The 20,845-nt window shown below is 39.2% G+C and overlaps 1 protein-coding gene across 2 annotated transcripts in view; it reads left to right on the forward strand.

Moving 5' to 3' along the window:
* Positions 1-20,845, forward strand: part of map3k4 (mitogen-activated protein kinase kinase kinase 4) — a 69,673-nt gene that overhangs the window by 14,265 nt on the left and 34,563 nt on the right. For both annotated transcript variants that reach the window (XM_053480200.1, XM_053480201.1), the window contains exons 3-5: positions 4,440-5,749; positions 8,672-8,923; positions 18,510-18,662. In XM_053480200.1, the coding sequence (XP_053336175.1) occupies positions 4,440-5,749; positions 8,672-8,923; positions 18,510-18,662 (1,715 nt within the window). The remainder of the gene's footprint in view (positions 1-4,439; positions 5,750-8,671; positions 8,924-18,509; positions 18,663-20,845) is intronic.

Genomic DNA, 20,845 nt, shown 5'->3' on the forward strand with positions numbered 1-20,845 from the left:
CACACACACAGATTACCGACAGAGACACTCACTCACACAAACGTATGCACACACAAACAAAACAAAAAATGCGTTACATGCACACACATGGACAGTGTTAAGTATAAACAGTGTAAACAGTATAAGTGTTTACAGTATAAGTTCGCACGGATGTCGACTATACGAGTGAGGACACGCGCACTGAGACTTAGCATGGGAAACGATTACTCCCAATGCTGCTCGTATTTCAAGACCTCGCTTGTTTACCAAGTTAAAATAGATTTAAAATTCTTGCTTGTCTTGCGAAACACTCATTAACTGAGGTACAAGCCAAGGTTCCATTGTATGTATGTCTGTGTGTGTATATAGTTTTTTTTTAAATGTTTATTTTTAACTTTCTATAGCTTTCTATGATTTCTGCACATTACTGTATGATTGTGTATAATGTTGAAAAACATCTATTGTGTGTGTATTGCAATGTGTGTGTGTATTGCAACATACTGAAGGCATTTAAGTTTAATTTTAAAAGATGAATAAAATGATTGGAATTAATCAGATTTAAAAGATGGGAGAAAAAAACGATTCCGTTATGACTCGCGCTATTTTTGTGTGCACATTTATCTACACACTCGTGGCACAATTGATTTTTAAATGATCTATTACATTTATAATAGTGATGCACCAGTCAAGCAGTCAGTGACCAGAATTGGCTGGTTTTCAGTTTGATGGGTCAAGCCTTTCAAACCAATTCTGTGCTGAGAGCATGAGCTTTTGAATGATGCAACAGAACAAATTATTATTGGATTATTTCATAAAAAGTCGCATGCACTTACATTAGAAGACATATGTCACTTAATTTATAAAAATTTTAGTTATGGTACAGTTCAAGGTCTTACAATTGTAGGAAAATTTTGGGAAAAAATTATATCCACTCGGGATATTTATAAAATCTTGATACTGACAGAATCGCAATATAAAACAAATTTTTACATAATTCCTTACAACTTTTTTTTTTTTTTTTAAGGGTGAGTGTGCTTAAAGCATGCTTTTATAGTACAGTGAAACCTTGGATTGCAGGTAACACAGTTTGTGAGTGTCCCACAAGACGAGCAAAAATTTGTAATAAATTTTGTACTTAAAAAACAAGCAAGTCTAGATTTACAAATATCGAGTATCATGTATCACGCATGCGCTTCTTGTTTTGATGCCAAGCGTCACTTGATCACAACTGAGCCAATGGTTTTTCTTGCTTGTGTGCTGCCGAATCATGGGTAATTGCTCGGTCTTAGTGTACGTCTTTCAGTTTTCTCTCAGAAAAGGGCGCACGCTTTTTCCTGCAGACGCTTCTGTAACCTCCATTGCGCGAGCGGCTGTGTATTTGTGTGTATCTGCGTGTATGTGTGCATCATGTGGTCGCTCTCCTCAGTAAAGTGAGCAGCCCAACTAATCGATAACGGAATTCGCTGACAACAAATTTCATTATCGATAATTATCGATTTTTCTCGATTAGTTGTTGCAGCCCTAATTTACATCCAAATTGGGGCAAGGATGTAGGAATTACAGCTCTTTAAGCTGTAGCCACCTCTTTTTTAAGGGACCAAAAGTAATTGGACAATTGACTCAGAAGGCTGAAAAAAAACAAGGCTGCATGGGCTCTTCCCTCATTAACCTGTCATCAATTAAGCAGTTAAAAGGTCTGGAGTTGATTCCAGGTTTAGCGGTTGCATTTAGAAGCTGTTGCTGTGAACACACGTGGTCAAAGGAGCTCTCAAAGGAGGTGAAACAGACTATCCTGAGGCTGAAAAAAAAGAAAAAATCCTTCAGAGAGATAGCAGAAATGTTAGGAGTGGCCAAATCAACAGTTTGGTACATTCTGAGAAAAATAGAGTGCACTGATGAGCTTGGGAACTCAAAAAGGCCTGGACGTCCACGGAGACAACAGTGGTGGATGATAGCAGAATCCTTTCCATGGTGAAGAAAGACCCCTTCATAACATTCACTCAAGTGAAGAACACTCTCCAGAAAGTAGGTGTATCAGTATCTAAGTCTACCATAAAGAGGAGACTTCATAAGAGTAAATACAAAGGATTCACCACAAGGTGCAAACCATTAATCAGCCTCAAAAAAATAGAAAGGCCAGAATTGACTTTGCCAAGAAACACCTGAAGAAGCCAGCCCAGTTCTGGAAGAGCATTCTTTGGACAGATGAGACTAAGATCAACCTGTACCAGAATGATGGGAAGAAGAAAGTTTGGAGAGGACTTGGAACAGCTCATGATCCAAAGCACACCACATCTTCTGTAAAACATGGTGGAGGCAGAGTGATGGCATGGGCATGCATGGCTTCCAATAGCGCTGGGTCACTTGTGTTCATTGTTGATGTGACAAAAGACAGAATCAGCCGGATGAATTCTGAAATGTATAGGGATATACTTTCTGCATCGAGCATGCATTTTACTTGCTCAAGACAAGACTTAAGGCAAAAAGACCCACAAACAAGCAACAACTGAAGACAGCTGCAGTAAAGGCCTGGCAAAGCAACACAAAGGAGAAAACCCAGCGTTTGGTTATGTCCATGGGCTCCAGACTCCAGGCAGTCATTGCCTGCAAAGGATTCTCAACCAAATATTGAAAAGTAACATTTTACTTAAGGTTATGTTTATTTGTCCAATTACTTTTAAGCCCTGAAATGAGAAGTGTTTGTATAAAAAAGGTACAATTCCTACATGTTTAATTGTATATTTTTGTTCAACCCCTTGAATTAAACCTTAAAGTCTGCACTTCAATTTGGTTGTAGTTGTAATGTGGTGGCATGCAGAGCCCAAATCATGACGATTATGTCACTGTCCAATTATTTATGGGCCTAACTGTGTGTATGTATGTGTATATATATATATATATATATATATATATATATATATATATATATATATATATATATATATATATAGTCGCTAAACGATGCAGAAAAACTAGTTCATGCTTTTATCACCTCTACAATTGTAATGCCTTACTATCTGGTTGTTTAACTAGATGCATTAAAAAGCTTTAGCTAGAATGCAGCAGCGAGAGTCCTCCCTAGAACCAGAAGATACAAGCACATCACACCTATCTTATTTTCACTTCATTGACTCGCCGTGAAATTTCCCATATTATATAGGGATGCACCGAAATTTTGGCCGCCGAAAATTTTCGGCCGAAATAGCATTATCGGTTTCGGCCGAAACGTAAGAAAGCTCCGAAAATAAAAGCCGAAATTGTCGCCACGCCTCTCCCATCCTCTCGTCTCGTTCGCGCTGTCATTACGCATCAAACACGGAGTATGTCGGCGGTTTGGAAGCACTTCAAAGTTTCAGATGAGGACAGCAAAGTTGCAATATGCAACATTTTTTTAATACAAACAAAAAGAAAATATTTTAAACATTTTTAATGAAGCCATTTTCGGTTTTGGTATCGGTTTTCGGCCAAGTGCATCCAAAAATTTCGGTTTCGTTTTCGGCCCAGAATTTTCATTTCGGTGCATCCCTAATATTATACAATATATGACTGCGACTATACCTAACTGTTATCTCTCGTCTTCTGCTCTCCCCTCTCCTGTTCTCTATCCCCCTCACTCTTTTTCCTCTCCCTATTGAGCTTCACATGTCGTTCCTGAGCTGCCAGTGATCCAGACTCCCTCTGTCCTCCGGACCTGTCTGACCCATCCTGGTTCCCCGCTTCTGGTTGGAGATCTTGTCGCATGGATGTCCCATGTGCCTCTTTGGAATGCGTCTGGTGTCGGGATAGTTTCACTCTACCATGAAGACGGTTCTGGCCTCGATTGGTGTTGACAGCTGTTTCTCTGAGGACTTGACTTGGCTGCAGTTGCTCTATAATTCAAGACTAAAATTTCCTCCTACCTGTCTACCTGAGTCTCCAATAACTACCTGGACTTCATATTAACATTAGCTGTTATAGCTGAACTGGCTGCCGCCTAACACAAAGTATAAATGCAGATCAATTCCTGCTTCCTGTTTTACGCACATGAGGATGGGTTCCCTGTTGAGTTTGGTTCCTCTCACTGTCGCCCTCGACTTGCTCACCAGGGACAATCTGATCATTCTGATTCATACACATTCACATTCCATACAAATTTGAATAATTCTTTTAATTGTGTAAAGCTGCTTTGCAACAATGACAATTGTTAAAAGCGCTATACAAATAAAATTGAATTAAATTGAATTATCTGTCGAGATTTATTTTTACTTTTTTCAAAGGTAAAGTGCAGGTTAATTTGTTTTATTTTCACTTAATAATTTGTATTAATTATTTTTTATATATTTCTTTGTTTGGGTTGTGGAACGAATAATCTGAGTTTCCATTATTTCTTATGGGGAAACCAGGAATGAATTATGCTCATAATACAAGGTTTCACTGTATTTTAAAAATCTGATGCACGATGCTTCTATTCCATCCAATAGAGAAAACTGCGTCCGGTCCGTCCACCCAGCGAGAGCAGGAAGGACTCACGCCAAGTGAATATACAGACGAGTTTATTTACAAGCAAGGCAAGAAACAGCGCTCCAATCTACGTTCCAACGAGAGGGACAAAAAGAAGACTTTTGAGGGTTCTTTCATGTTGGGCTCCTTCTCCAAGTCTGGTCCCTTCACCACAGTCAACATGGATCCTAGAAAGCCATATCTAAGCTTGGGGCCCGTCACTATGTCCCACTCTCTACCCCGTACCCACCGCCAGACCTCACGGACTGACTGTCCTGCTGACCGCCTAAAGTTCTTTGAGACACTGCGCTTACTTCTCAAACTAACATCCATGTCATCTAAAAAGAAAGAGAAGGAACAGCGGGGCCTGGAGAACACTGCCTTCATGGGACAGAACAATGAAGTCATCTGGTTGGAGCTGCAAGCCTGGCATGCACGCCGCAGCATCACTGACCAGGATCTGTTTCTATTTACAGCCCGCAAGGCTATTCCTGATATTATCAGCAAGGTGCTACACTTTAAGGTGGATTACAGCAGCCTGGCCACACCCGAGACTCTACTTGGGGCTGCAGTTCATAGAAATTGCTGCTCAGAAAGAAATAACTATGAAACCTGTCCTGGCTCTTGGCTGGAGGTTGATGCAACAGCATTACTAGGTCCAGGTACAACTTGCAAGGAACACCTACAGAGGCAGCGTCTGGCCTTTGAGCAAGTAAATGGTGTGATGGGGTTGCTGGAGTCTGTAGAAGCTCTCTACCCATCACTGCAGACTCTGCAAAGAGACTACGAAAAGTATGCAGCAAGGGACTTCCAGGGCAGAGTGCAGGCACTTTGCCTATGGCTTAACATTACTCAGGACCTAAACCAAAAGCTGCGTGTAATGGGTACTGTGCTGGGCCTTGGAGACCTTACTAATATTGGCTGGCCTGTCTTCGAGATTCCCTCTCCGCGCTGTTCTCATGAGAATGATTGCGAAGATGACAATGAAGAGAATGACTCCACACCCACCAGCACAGCCCATACAGGGGAGCATGGGAGAGAAGAAGAAGGGGTCAAAAGGGATCCTATTACTTGCTTTTCATCTCCATTTACCCAACCGTTAACTGAGGACTTATTCCCAGTATGTAGCAATGAAATTCAGTGCTGCCCAACAAGCATCTACAGACCCTTTGTAGACAAGGCACTGAAACAGATGGGTTTGCGCAAGCTCATCCAACGACTGCTCAAACTGATGGACCGCTCATTACAGAGGTCCCGGACTGCACTGCTGAGCCACATGCCTGCTCAAGAGGTGAGGATTCAGTTTCTAGAGTTTTAAACACACTCACTTTTTGTTATGAAATATGGGCTTAGAAAGTTTGTGTCAATAGTATGTAATTGTACATGTCAATAGTATGTAATTGTACATATGTAGTGTTTTTTTTTTTTTCTACAGGTCAGCCCTACTGCAAAAATTCTTAGAAAAACCTTTCCTTTTCAAACTGTGTTTGACTGTTGGCACTTAGTTAGTTACCTAGTAACCCAGTGTAAGGATCTATCCAAGGACGGAAACCTCTAAGCACTTTTTGAAAGTTGTTTCGGATAAGATCGTCTGCCTAAATGGAAATGTACATAGTATTAACAGTACAACAGTCAAGTGTATCAAGTGTATTTGCAAAACCCATCAAGCACCATGATTAAACTGTCTCTCATGAAGACCTTCCTAGAAAAGCAGGACCAAAACTCTGCTGCAGAGGAGAAGTTCTTTTAGAGTCACCAGCCTCAAAAATCACTAATTAACAAACAGCACCTCAGATTAGAGCCTTAAGAAGGCTTTACACATAAGTAGCAGACATCAACTGTACAAAGGAGATTGTTGCATTTTTTGGACGCCTTCAGGATTGTAGAAAGAAATCCCAAACTTAGAAAGTGATCCCAAACTTTTGAGCGGTAGTGTGTACTGATTTTGGGACAGTTTGGAGTATGGAGTGTTGCTCATCCGGTTAATTCAGTTTGTTCTTATAGCTCATAGTGTTGCCATCAGTTAAGCTGTTAAGTTAATTGACAGCATGCCAGGGCGAATTGCAGAGGCCCTGTAAACGAAGGGTCAACACTGCAAATATTTACTCTTTGCATACATTTAATGTAATTGTCAATTAAAGGCTTTAACACTTATTAAATGCTTGTAATTATACTTCAGTATACCAAGGTAACATCTGACAAAAAGATCTAAAAACACTGAGGCAGCAGACTTTGTGAAAATTAATATTTGTCATTCTCAACACTTTTGGCCACGTCTGTACACTGTCTACACCCAAAAAAAGATTTATTCAGTCATCTTTAGCTTTGATTATAGCACACAATGTGATGGCCAGTTCACATGTGTTAAAATTATTCTTCATTCCCCCAAAACAACTTCAGTCATGGAACATGCCTGTGTCATCAGGAAAGTCAAACTCTTTTTATGTCCTTACCTGATCATTCAGTAGCTTCACAGTGGCAACACTGCTTCCAGAGGGTACATCACTTTGTGCACCTCCCTTCTTACCCTGATGGACATACGGTCAATCTGAACTCATCAAATCACATTACCCTTTTCTTTTGTGCTTCCTAGCAAACTGGTGGTTTCCCCATGGTAAATTGTCATTATAAATAACTGTGACATCTCCTTCTTTACCAGTTGCTGATTTATGTAATAAAATCCAGGTGGAAAGTTAATCCACATTTCTGTTAAACACAGTATATCACACTTCTGATCAGTAATCTTTTCATAAGCAATAAGTCCTTTAGATGTAAGAGATCGAATAGTTAACAGTCCTTGCTTCTGATCAATTTGTTGTGGTCTATTTTTATATTGATTAAACAAGTAAGACAGACATCTGAGTGGGATGGACACATTCCTGCCCTAATAGGCCAGCTTTGCCCTCAAAGGTACTCCAGTTACCTATAAAACCCAAACTGTTTTTTAGGCACCACCTGGGAATTTAGTGGTTCAGTGACCATAACTTGCTATGAGCTATGTCTCCACGTTGCATTGGGATGGGGCCAGAGTATACTACTTCATCCGACATCGCCTTCACTATCACCTTTACAAACTTGGTCTTACTCTAAGTGACTAAGGTGTAAATTGTTAGCTCCATCATGTACAACTAGAAGACCTATGGTTGCCTAAGACTCAATGATTGCCTGCTTTATCAGACGCTCTGTATGTGCTCCCCTAATGCTACAGTCTTCTTCATCAGAGTGCTAACTAATATACACATACCTTTCACAGATAAAGTTATTACTAATGGTCAGGAAAGAGTGACTGAACATTCTGCATTGTAATTGGGCAGTGAGTGAACCACAGATTTCAGGAAACAACAATTTCAGTGCGGAAACACAAAGTAATTTGACAGAAAAAAATACAAAAAACTGTTTCTGAGCCGTTTCTAAGGCAATATCTTTAAGCTGTATCCCAGCTGGGGAAAGGATGCCAGTGCAGATAGGACACTCTCTGGGTCATTGTCAGGGACCAATCTTCATGTCTGTGAACTGTGTTGCCTGGTTTTATTTATTTATTTTGAGGAAAAGGAATTTTACTTTATCCTATCTATTGGTGTTCTCACCAACTGTTTTACAGGTAAATTACCACCAAAATTTCTTTGGCCGTCCAATATGCCAGGATTTTTAACAGCTATAAAAAAGATGAGGGAGTGTGTATATTTATTTACTCACACTTACTCATTGTCTATACCGTTTACCCTGTATTCAGGGTCGCGGGAGACCTGGAGCATATCTCAGGAGACATATAGCATGAGGCGGGCATCCATCACAGGGCACACGCACGCACGCACACACACTACGGGCAATTTGGGAACGCCTAATCTTCAGGTCTTTGGACTGTATAAGGAAACCAAAGTACCCGAAGGAAACCCAGCAAGCACGCGGAGAACATGAAAATACAGAGACAGCAATCTATATATTTATTCACTTGTTTAGAAATATTTTTTATTTGCTTTAACATCCTATTTTCCTAGTTTTATTTCATGTCTTTTTTTTTTTTTTGCCTTTTTTTTTTTTTAACAGTCCTTTTACCCACTCAATAAAGTGGTCGGAACTCACCAGAACTTCTCTGTATCACCAGTAGATGGTTTTGCATTTAGCTTCATTAGTTTGATTGATTACATGTTCACATTATATTTAATTAGTTTATACAGTATAATACTATGTACATTTTTTTGGTATTTTCCAGTTGTCTGAGGTTCCAGACTGTTTCTTGCTGAACAATCTGCCTGAACTCTCTCGTCACCTGTCTGGATATTTGAAAGAGGAATCAGCTTCAGGGCGGGTATCATGTGTGGAGCTACAGAATATGGACCTACCCTCATTTCGTCCTGCCTTCTTGGTGCTTTGCCGGGTATTGCTGAATGTCATTCATGAGTGCCTCAAACTGCGTCTGGAACAAAGACCTGCTGGAAAGCCCTCACTGCTCAGCATCAAGCAGGTGCTTACATGTTTGTGTGTACATGCAATGCATGCTTTGTCCTATATTGCTTAACCTCTTTTTTTAGTTCTTCCCACCATACTGTTTAATTCCAACACACAACCCCTTTTTTTTAAACCTGGTTCTTATATTCAAATGAAATAGGCATTTTTTTGTCAGTAATCCCATCAAAATACTTACCACACTTCGCATTACAAAGTATAGGTAACAAACTATACTGCTACTATACTGAAAACTATTATGTCAAAGAACTTTAATGGCTTTTTATTGAGGCCTGGGAGATGCTCTTCACCATCATCAATATTATATCATTATTAAAAACCTAAATTTTCAGAAAAAAAAAATCAGAAAAAAAAAATTGTTTTGGAGCCTGTGTTCTTCTTATAAACGTTACAAAAAGATAACAGAAACAGTCTAGATAATACCTTTAAAATGTCACATATTTGCTATAAAAAATAATGCACACTAGATGTGCCATAAGATATATTACTATATATATATACGATATACTGTGTGCTGTAAAGTTTAATGAATAATATAACAGGAAAGTTGTTTAAATTAGAATGAAGTCCACTTTTACTGATGGAGGCTCAAGTGCACAACAATTCATGGGAATTTTAGTCCTAAACTATTAAATGACTGCACTAGCCATCATAGAAAACTGCCCACATCAGCCAAGTCCAAGACCATCTTCATGGTCAAGTGGAACATCCCAAGCAGACCACATGGGGCCATCCTCAGCAGCAGCCAGAGGTCTCCATTTGATAAGAACTTTACCCAGGAGTGGGGCATCATTGATTATTAATTATATACCAGTAAACTGGTGATGGAATTATGGGTATCCAAGGCTCAGTTATCCCTGTGGGGACCAAAGGCCAGCCAATGTTGTCAGATCCCACAGAAGCCAAGGTGGGACATTAACACTAACATATATATGCACACACAAGCAAGGTTGGTTGCAAAAGTGCATATTTTGATTTTGTAGCACACATTTGAAGATGATAATTATTTAAAACCTCATTATTTAGTGCTATCTTCTTTTTAAGATTTCAGAGCTGCTACTCAGTATGCCTCAACTACATCAGGAGCTTATTTGAATATTATTTATTGAGTTTGACTTGTTCTTGCCATTCTCCCCTAAGAGAGCATCAAGAAGGCATTTTCACTCAACTTCACATTATCCTAAATTTATTAGGCTGCTGTGTTTAATCTGGATATGCAGAAACATACAGCTGTGTGCTACTACCATGTCTATAGATAATGTAACCAGACATTATATATGTTAAAGGAAAAGCAATAGGCCTATAACAGAACCTTACGGAACACCAGACTTAGTGTGCAGTAGCCATCCTTGCCTTCCAGACCTGGGCCATCAGTGACCTAACATGTGAGCTTCCTCAAAAGAAACCCAACACATTTAACAATTATTAAAGTTATTAAATTAAAATTTGCAATGCATATAGGCTCTAATACATACAGTACAGTACTTTTTAAACGTAAAAGATCACTTTTCAGGATGTTGAGTAAAACTTAGCAGCTAATTACCTTATAATATTGCACAAATTGTACCAGAGAATAGATTTTAGGAAAAGTGTCATCTCACCAATTATTGACTTTGTTTCATTAATTAGTTTTTACTCATGCAGCAGTTATTTGCATGTGCTTATTTGCAAGTAAAATGTATTGACGTCTACACAGTATCGTATTATTTATATTAAAATTTATACAGTTGTTTATACAGTACTGTAATATATACAGTGGTTTGAAAAACTATTTGCCCCCTTCCTGATTTCTTATTCTTTTGCATGTTTGTCACACAAAATGTTTCTGCTCATCAAAAACCGTTAACTATTAGTCAAAGATAACATAATTGAACACAAAATGCAGTTTTTAAATGACGGTTTTTATTATTTAGGGAGAAAAAAAATCCAAACCTACATGGCCCTGTGTGAAAAAGTAATTGCCCCCCTTGTTAAAAAATAACTTAACTGTGGTTTATCACACCTGAGTTCAATTTCTGTAGTCACCCCCAGGCCTGATTACTGCCACACCTGTTTCAATAAAGAAATCACTTAAATAGGAGCTACCTGACACAGAGAAGTAGACCAAAAGCACCTGAAAAGCTAGACATCATGCCAAGATCCAAAGTAATTCAGGAACAAATGAGAACAAAAGTAATTGAGATCTATCAGTCTGGTAAAGGTTATAAAGCCATTTCTAAAGCCTTGGGACTCCAGCGAACCACAGTGAGAGCCATTATCCACAAATGGCAAAAACATGGAACAGTGGTGAACCTTCCCAGGAGTGGCCGGCGGACCAAAATTACCCCAAGAGCGCAGAGACAACTCATCCGAGAGGCCACAAAAGACCCCAGGACAACATCTAAAGAACTGCAGGCCTCACTTCACGACTCCACCATAAGAAAGAGACTGGGCAAAAACGGCCTGCATGGCAGATTTCCAAGGCACAAACCACTTTTAAGCATAAAGAACATTAAGGCTCGTCTCAATTTTGCTAAAAAAACATCTTAATGATTGCCAAGACTTTTGGGAAAATACCTTGTGGACCGACGAGACAAAAGTTTAGCTTTTTGGAAGGTGCGTGTCCTGTTACATCTGGCGTAAAAGTAACACAGCATTTCAGAAAAAGAACATCATACCAACAGTAAAATATGGTGGTGGTAGTGTGATGGTCTGGGGTTGTTTTGCTGCTTTAGGACCTGGAAGGCTTGCTGTGATAGATGGAACCATGAATTCTACTGTCTACCAAAAAATCATGAAGGAGAATGTCCGGCCATCTGTTCGTCAACTCAAGCTGAAGCGATCTTGAGTGCTGCAGCAGGACAATGACCCAAAACACACCAGCAAATCCACCTCTGAATGGCTGAAGAAAAACAAAATGAAGACTTTGGAGTGGCCTAGTCAAAGTCCTGACCTGAATCCTATTGAGATGTTGTGGCATGACCTTAAAAAGCCAGTTCATGCTAGAAAACCCTCAAATAAAGCTGAATTACAACAATTCTGCAAAGATGAGTGGGCCAAAATTCCTCCAGAGCGCTGTAAAAGACTCGTTGCAAGTTATTGCAAACGCTTGATTGCAGTTATTGCTGCTAAGGGTGGCCCAACCAGTTATTAGGTTCAGGGGGCAATTACTTTTTCACACAGGGCCATGTAGGTTTGGATTTTTTTTCTCCCTAAATAATAAAAACCATAATTTAAAAACTGCATTTTGTGTTTACTTGTGATATTTTTGACTAATAGTTAAATGTGTTTGATGATCAGAAACATTTTGTGTGACAAACATGCAAAAGAATAAGAAATCAGGAAGGGGGCAAATAGTTTTTCACACCACTGTATTTTCTTTATTTATGTTGGTGGAGCGCACTAAAAGGGTGCTGTAAAATGAAGATTTGACGATCTGTATACTCGAGTTGAAATTCATGTTTGTGGTTGGAGAGCCAATCAGTAAAGTGAATGTCATCCAAGAGAATAAAAAAAAACAAATAGAATGGTCTTATTAGTGTTTCAAAACTGTTTTTCAGAAAACCTTTGGGTGGTGTCATGGAGTGTTTGTCCAGTTCTTTTTGTACATTCTATGGGCACAAATTTAAAACTCAAGGTAAAAGATGGGTGTAAATGATTGTCTGAACTGGAACATCCAATCTAGGCCTGTACAGTAGTCCGACATGGCGAAGATGAGATCTATAAAATATATTTTTCTATTTTTCTTCTTCTTTGTCTTTCGGCTGTTCCCTTTCAGGGGTCACCACAGCAAATCATTTGCCTCCATCTAACCCTATCCTCTGCATCCTCTTCTCTCATACCAACTAACTTCATGTCCTCTCTCACTGCATCAATAAATTTCCTCTTTGGTCTTCCTCTAGACCTCCTGCCTGGCAGTTCCAACCTCAGCATCCTTCTACCGATATATTTAAAATCTCTACTCTGAACATGTCCAAACCACCTCAATCTGGCCTCTCTGACTTTATCTCCAAAACATCTAACATGGGTTGTCCCTCTGATGAACTCATTCTTGATCCTATCCATCCTTGTCACTCCCAAAGAGAACCTCAACATCTTCAGCTCTGCTACCTCCAACTCTGCCTCCTGTCTTTTCTTCAGCGCCACTGTCTCTAAGCCGTAGAGCATCGCTGGTCTCACCACTGTCCTGTACACCTTTCCTTTCATTCTCGCTGATACTCTTTTATCGCACAACACACCTGACACTTTTCTCCACCCATTCCAACCTGCCTGTACCCGCCTCTTCACCTCCTTTGAACACTCTCCGTTGCTCTGGACCGTTGACCCTAAGTACTTAAAATCCTGCACCTTCTTTACCTCTGCTCCCTGTAGCCTTACCGATCCTCCTGGGTCCCTCTCATTTACACACATGTAATCCGTCTTGCTGTGGCTAACCTTCATTCCTCTGCTTTCCAGAGCATACCTCCACCTCTCCAAATTTTCCTCCACCTGTTCCCTGCTCTCGCTACAGAGCACAATGTCATCTGCAAACATCATAGTCCATGGGGACTCCTGTCTTACCTTATCTGTCACCCTGTCCATCACCAGAGCAAACAAAAAGGGGCTTAGGGCCCTTTGATGCAGACCCACCTCCACCTTGAACTCTTCTGTCACACCTACAGCACATCAGTCTGTCTTACAGCTCTCATACATGTCCTGCACCACTCTAACATACTTCTCTGCCACTCCAGACTTCCTCATACAATACCACAGCTCCTCTCTTGGCACCCTGTCATACGCTTTCTCTAAATCTAAAAAGACACAATGCAACTCCCTGTTACCTTCTCTGTACTTCTCCGCCAGCATCCTCTAAGCAAATACTGCATCTGATGTACTCTTTCTAGGCATAAAACCATATTGCTGCTCACAAATGCTCACCTCTGCCCTTAACCTAGCTTCCACTACTCTTTCCCACAGCTTCATTGTCTGGCTCATTAGCTTTATACCTCTATAATTGCCACAGCTTTGCACATCTCCCTTGTTCTTAAAAATTGGCACCAATACACTTCTCCTCCATTCCTCTGGAATCCTCTCATTCTCCAAGATCAAACTAGTCAGAAACCCTACTGCCACCTCTCCTAAGCACTTCCATACCTCCACAGGTATGTCATCAGGACCAACAGCCTTTCCACTCTTCATCCTCTTCAACGCCCTTCTCACCTCACTTCTACTAATATTTGCTACTTCCTTTTCCACAACAGTCACCTCTTCTACTCTTTGTTCTCTTTCGTTTTCCTCATTCATCATCTCCTTAAAGTACTCCTTCCATCTTCCCATCACCCTCCTGGCATCTGTCAGTACATTTCCATCTCTATCTTTAATCACTCTAACCTGCTGCACATCCTTCCCGTCTCTATCTCTCTGCCTTGCCAACCTGTACAGATCCACCTCTCCCTCCTTACTGTCTAGCCTAGCATACAAGTCCTCATATGCTCTTTGTTTGGCCTTTGCCACCTCTACCTTCACCTTACTCTGCATCTCCCTGTACTCCTGTCTACTCTCTTCAGTCCTCTCAGTGTCCCACTTCTTCTTAGCTAGCCTCTTTCCCTGTATACACTTCTGGACTTCCTCATTCCACCACCAAGTCTCCTTGTCCACTTTCCCCTTACCTGATGATACACCTAGTACCCTCCTACCTGTCTCCCTGATCACATTGGCTGTAGTTGTCCAGTCAACTAAAAGCCCCTCCTGACCACCCATAGCCTGTCTCAACTCCTCCCTGAAGACTACACAACATTCTTCCTTTCTCAGCTTCCACCACTTTGTCCTCTGCTCTGCCTTTGTCCTCTTCGCCTTCCTCACCACCAGGGTTATTTTACACACCACCATTCAGTGTTGTCTGGCTACACTCTCCCCTACCAACACTTTGCAGTCACTGATCTCTTTCAGGTTACAACGTCGACACAACATGTAGTCGACCTGAGTGCTTCTGCCTCCACTCTTATATGTCACCCTATGTTCCTGCCTCTTCTGGAAGAAAGTATTTACTACTGCCATTTCCATCCTCTTTGCAAAGTCCACCACAATTTGTCCTTCTACATTTCTGTCCTGAAGATCAAACCTGCCCATCACATTTTCATCACCTCTGTTCCCTTCCCCAACATGTCCATTGAAGTCTGCACCAATCACCACTCTTTCACCTCTGGGGATGCTCTGCATCACTTCATCTAACTCACTCCAGAATTTCTCCTTCTCTTTTAACTCACTTCCTACCTGTGGGGCATAACCACTAACAACATTGAACATTATCCCTTCAATTTCCAGCTTCAGACTCAGGCCTTATGTGAATATTTTTCCATTTTTTTAATGACATTAAAAGATGGTGATTTTGATACATACATATATCACCACCACCATCGAAGTGTATAATCTAGTGGCTTTCATTTAAAGAGTTTAACAAAAATGTTGCCTTAAATCTTTTGGAGCTACACCTAATTTTTAAAATTGATTAAAAATATGAACAGGTATGGACAATGATGACAAAGTACGAAGATTAAAGTTCTGCCATAAATTCCAAATGTTGTCTTATAATGTAATTACGATGGTACCTCAGCATACAATTAAATCCATTCCAGAGGGGAGTTCTTACGGCAAAATTTCGTATTGTGAAATGCATTTTCTTATAGGACATAATGTAAATGCAGATGATCTGTTTCAGACACCCAAAAATATTACCCATATTACCAATTTCAAACACTATAATCATTTTTTGCATATAAAACCAAAACATTTAGAAATTACATGTAAATGTTTTTATATAAATAATAGTATTTATAATTGTTACTTTGTCCAAATATTTTTTAGTCTATAAAAAGGGAGGAACTGTGGAAAAATAGCTGTGATTTGTAAATGGGTAATGCGCTATTTTGTTAACCCCTTTCAATTTAAAGCTGAAAGTCTACACTTCAGTCACATCTCGATTGCTTTAGTTTATATTCATATTCAGGCTACAAAAATGACAAAAATTGTTTCTTGGTCAAAATACATACTTATGGACCTTGCTGTAATTGCTTAAGTGTAATATCTTTTACACCGTTTTTATTTTTAAATGGTGAATACTGAATTCCCTAAAAGTTACTTTTTCCATTGAAACAAGTAGATTTGAGAGGATGGCTGCAAATTACTGTAGTTATTTAGGAACTGATTGTCTAAGTTCATTGTAGTAAAATTATTATATCAATTCAATTCTGTATAAAGACTTCCATAGTATTAGAGTATATATTTTATTTTAGGTAAAGTCCATGTTTAAAACATGCAAAATACACATGGGAAGTGTACAGTGCCTTCACACATGGGACAGACTAACATCTGACCCTAAATGAGCAGGCTTGTTCTTTAAAGTAGCCTGAATCTTGAGCATTAATAATTTTTAACCTTTTCATTAGAAACCTGATCCTAGGTTTTGCTGCTATGACAACTTTTACTGGCTTTCCAATAGATTTTGGAGGTTTGGGAGCAGTGTTAATTTTTGGCAGTGATATGAAACAAGAATGCCCAGTGCACAGTCTGTAATTTAATTAATCCCAACAGTGTTTACTGTGGTTGAGGCTCTCAGTCCACATGACTTCTTCAATACTAACCCTGGTAAACAGTGCCCTTATGGAGCTTGCTTTGTGCATGGGGATTGTCATGTGATAAGCCCCTCAGTCCAATCAAGTGATGTCTTTAAAAATTGCCATATACAAAGACATTGTAAACAATTATGTGCCTTATAGAAACAGTTTAAGGAAGATCAGCTAAAGAATGAGATGTTCATGTGTTTAGACCACATAGTATGCATCAAAATTTTTAATGCTGTATATAAATAATGTTGTTCGTCACTCATTTGTCAATGAAAATATCTATTATTTTTTGTTTATTATTTGTAGTACATAATTCACTGTATAGCCAAAACTAGGGATGCACCGAAATGAAAATTCTGGGCCGAAAACGAAACCGAAATTTTTGGATGCACTTGGCCGAAAACCGATACCGAAACCGAAAATGGCTTCATTAAAAAACATGTTTAAAATATTTTCTTTTTGTTTGTATTAAAAAAACTACAAATTAATTAAGCAATCAAACTTTTATTGATAATAAATAACAGTAATAAGGCTGTTTAACAATAACAAAACTTGCTTCCAAGTGCTTCCAAACCGCCGAAATACTCGGTGTTTGATGCGTAATGACAGCGCGAACGAGACGGGAGGATGGGAGAGGCGTGGCGACAATTTCGGCTTTTATTTTCGGCGCTTTCTTACGTTTCGGCCGAAACCGATAATGCTATTTCGGCCGAAAATTTTCGGCGGCCGAAATTTCGGTGCATCCCTAGCCAAAACTATGGCTACCCGACCATGAGCCCCTTAAACTTTGGGAGGCTTTCTCCAAGCTTTTGTCATAAAGTTTAAGGCACATGATTGTCTAGAACATCTTTTATGCTGTAAAACTAAAGAATCTTTACTGGTACTGTGGGGCTCGAAGCCATTCCAGCATGACATGATGAGCCAATAAATATTTTGTCTGTAGTAAAATGTAAAAATGCATTTTATCCAAATAAAAAGCTTTTAATATAACACTCAGTTACAAAAATGTTCAGCTGGTGAATCACCTGCATTGAACATTTTTTTTCATTCAAAAGTGATGACTGAGGATTTTAGGGTTTAAAACCTTTGATTTTGAATTTGACTGTAATTTGCACTTACTAATTTACTCTTTGAAAAAAAAAATTCAAACTTATTCTCTCTCATTTTATTTAGTAACTTATAGCTTTAATTACAGCACACAATGTGGTGGCCAGTTCATGTGTGAAAATAATTCCTTATGCTCCCAGAAACACTCTTTCATAATGTAATTCCTAGAATATGCCGGCGCCAGCTGGAAAGAAAAACATACTGTAATTGATTTGATAACCTGGTCATTCAGTACATTCATGTTGTCAGCTGACTTCATTATATTGCCACAAAATGTTGCTGCCTCCAGAGGCGTGTACAGTGGACACTATGCATTATGGTTGCTTTGCTTCTTGAGCTTCCCTTCTTACCACCCATCGCACTGGAATAGGCGAAGGCGAAATTAATCAGATCGCATTAACTTTTTCCAATCCTTTGAAGTCCAAACTTTATGCCCTTTATTTTATTATTTATGCACTTTATTTTCCCTAGCAAATTGAAAACTTTTTTCTGATTAGCCTGACTACGTGGTTAATCAAAATCCTGTGAGATGTCTTTAAAAATGTCCATACTTTCACTAGCTATGGTTTTTATCTTTGATTCAACTTCAAGTGTTTAAGTGATCTCTGTTTATGATTTATTAAAATTTTTTCCCACCCACATTTCTTTCACAAAGTTGATGGCTTAGCGCTATCCCTCCAGGTTTTGGTAATGTATTAAAAAGTTCTTAACTTAAAACCAGTAGTTTCAAATCTCCTTAGTGGTTCGCTTGATGCAGTCAAATTTAACCCTTCTGAAATGGCAGTTTTTTTGGACAGGCAGTGTGTTGTTTGTAGTTTCTGTTATTCTCAGTTATAACTGAGAAAATTAATATTTTTTATATTCATATTAATTTATTTTTTATTATTTTTGTTCCAGTTGGTGCGTGAGTGTAAGGAAGTACTGAAAGGTGGACTCCTAATGAAACATTACTACCAGTTCATGTTATGTGGCATTATTTCTGACTCACAAGGACTGCAGACTAAGGCCAACATTGATGAGTTTGAGGAAGATCTCCACCAAATGCTAGAGGCAAGTCATTGGTTGTCATTTATTATGTTTATCAAATAATTATTTTTAGGAGCAGCACTGCTAATTAAAGATTTTTTTTTCCGTCATAAGTAGTCTTCTTATTCATATTCAGAAAGTCTATCAAAATAGCGGGAAAATACCACAGGAGAAATGACAGTCAAAATAGCAAGCAAAGGTACACAATATATCTTACTTAATATAAAACTTACACTGAAAACAACAAAGCAAAAGCTGAGTCTGGTGCAGTGTAGATTTAAGGAGTACCTGTACCTTGCCCTACGTTTGCCAAGATTCTGGCTTTACCAAATTCACATTTTGATAGGTTTAAGTTAAAGAGGCTTTCTGAAGGTGAGAAAGAAAACTGTCTAAACTACTAATATGTGCATCCCAGGTATCTGAAAATACAACTACCTCATCAAGGTAGGCTTCACAATTATCCACATCACCAAGAACCTGGGTCATTAAATGCTGAAATATAGTAAGAGCATTTTTGATGCCAAATGCCATCACAGTACAGTGGAACCTTGAATTACGAGCATAATTCGTTCTGGAAGCGGGCTTGTAGTTCAAAACACTCGTAAACAATTAAATTTTCCCATAAGAAACAATAGAAACTCAAATTATTTGTTCCACAGCCCCAAAAAATAAATACAGAAAAATAAGTAATACAAAATATAAAGTAAAATAAAACAAATTAACACTTTACCTTTAAAAAAGTACAAATGAATCCCAACAGATAAGTGTTTCCGTTTATGCATGCAGGTGCTGTGTATGTGTGAAGCTGAAGTAAGAGGAGAGGAGAAATCAGACCCTCCCCTCTCCCTCTTCTCGTCTTACACAGTAACCATTTCTCCTCTCTTATTTAAGTTTCTCACACACACACAGTAAAGGAATGACTGTTTTATCGGAAAAATTAACAAGGATCATCATTAATAACACTTGCGTAAGGTAATACTGTCGGAATCACTGCGGTAAAGGAATAAGGAAACAAATTAACCTGCACTTTACCTTTGAAAAGAATTGCGACAGAGCAGTGTTTCCATTAAAAAGAGTGCGTGTTTGTGTGTGAAGGCGAGAGGATGAGAGGTGAGTGTGTGTAAAGGCCAGAGGAGGAGGTGTGTGTGTGTGAAGGCGAGAGGAGGAGGGGTATGTGTGAAGGGGCACGGTGTCCAATGACGTGCACGCACACAAAGTGCAGGCTAATACAGAGAGAGAAAGAAAATGGATTTTCAACCTCTCTAATGAGACTTTCTTTTGCTTTACACGCACACACATGTGTTATAAGAAACAGTACACCCGCGCTGTACACACACGCATACAAACACAAAATAAAAGATGTTTTACGCACACACGTGGTCACAGTGTTATAGTAAACAGTACACACGTACACGGATGTTGCTTATACCAGTGAGAGACTGAAACCCAGCAGGGGAGACGATTACCCACAATTCCGCAGCGCAAGAGAAAAAAAAAACGTTGGCTCAGTTGTAATCACATGACGCTCGGCGTCAAAAAAAGTGCTTGCGTGTTACATGATACTCTGCATTCGTAAACCAAAACTTGTTTGTTTTCCAAGTCAAAATTTATTTTAAAAAATATATTTTTTTTTGTTACTTACAATTCGAGGTTTCACTGTACATTAAATGAGTGTGAGAGGAATTTGCCAGTAACCTTTTAAAAAATTTAGCTTTTTAGCAGACTTTTCTGTGATCAAGAAAAACATCACAACAAGTTCGCTTTAGCTAAAGCATTAACTTTTCGATATTCTAAGCTTTTGTCAGGCTTTGGAATTAGCAGGCGAGAACACCAGTTGCAGGTGCACTGGAAGGTGGCGTAGTCTTCAACACTAACACAACATGTTCGCAACATCAGCTCATTCAATCTCTTTCTTAGTTTAGAGCTTTACACTGCTGTTGACTGTAGTCCAGCTGCTTTTATTTTACTTAAATACTTAAGCATAGGCTCCCCGAATGATGAGCTTCCTGTGATCGGGATCCTTGAGCCTGGCGCCAGTCTCCACCACATCCAAATCCTCCACATCAAATGAGTGTGATGCAAGACCTGCCTCAGGATTTTCAAGAAAAATGCGGTGTTTCAGCAGGGATTTGTACAGCAGCTTTTTTAATATTCCGCTAATTAGCACTTAAGAGCACAGTACAACACAATACACTTTATCTACACTC

Source organism: Clarias gariepinus, chromosome 20, assembly GCF_024256425.1.
Source record: "Clarias gariepinus isolate MV-2021 ecotype Netherlands chromosome 20, CGAR_prim_01v2, whole genome shotgun sequence".
Classification (NCBI taxonomy): domain Eukaryota; kingdom Metazoa; phylum Chordata; class Actinopteri; order Siluriformes; family Clariidae; genus Clarias; species Clarias gariepinus.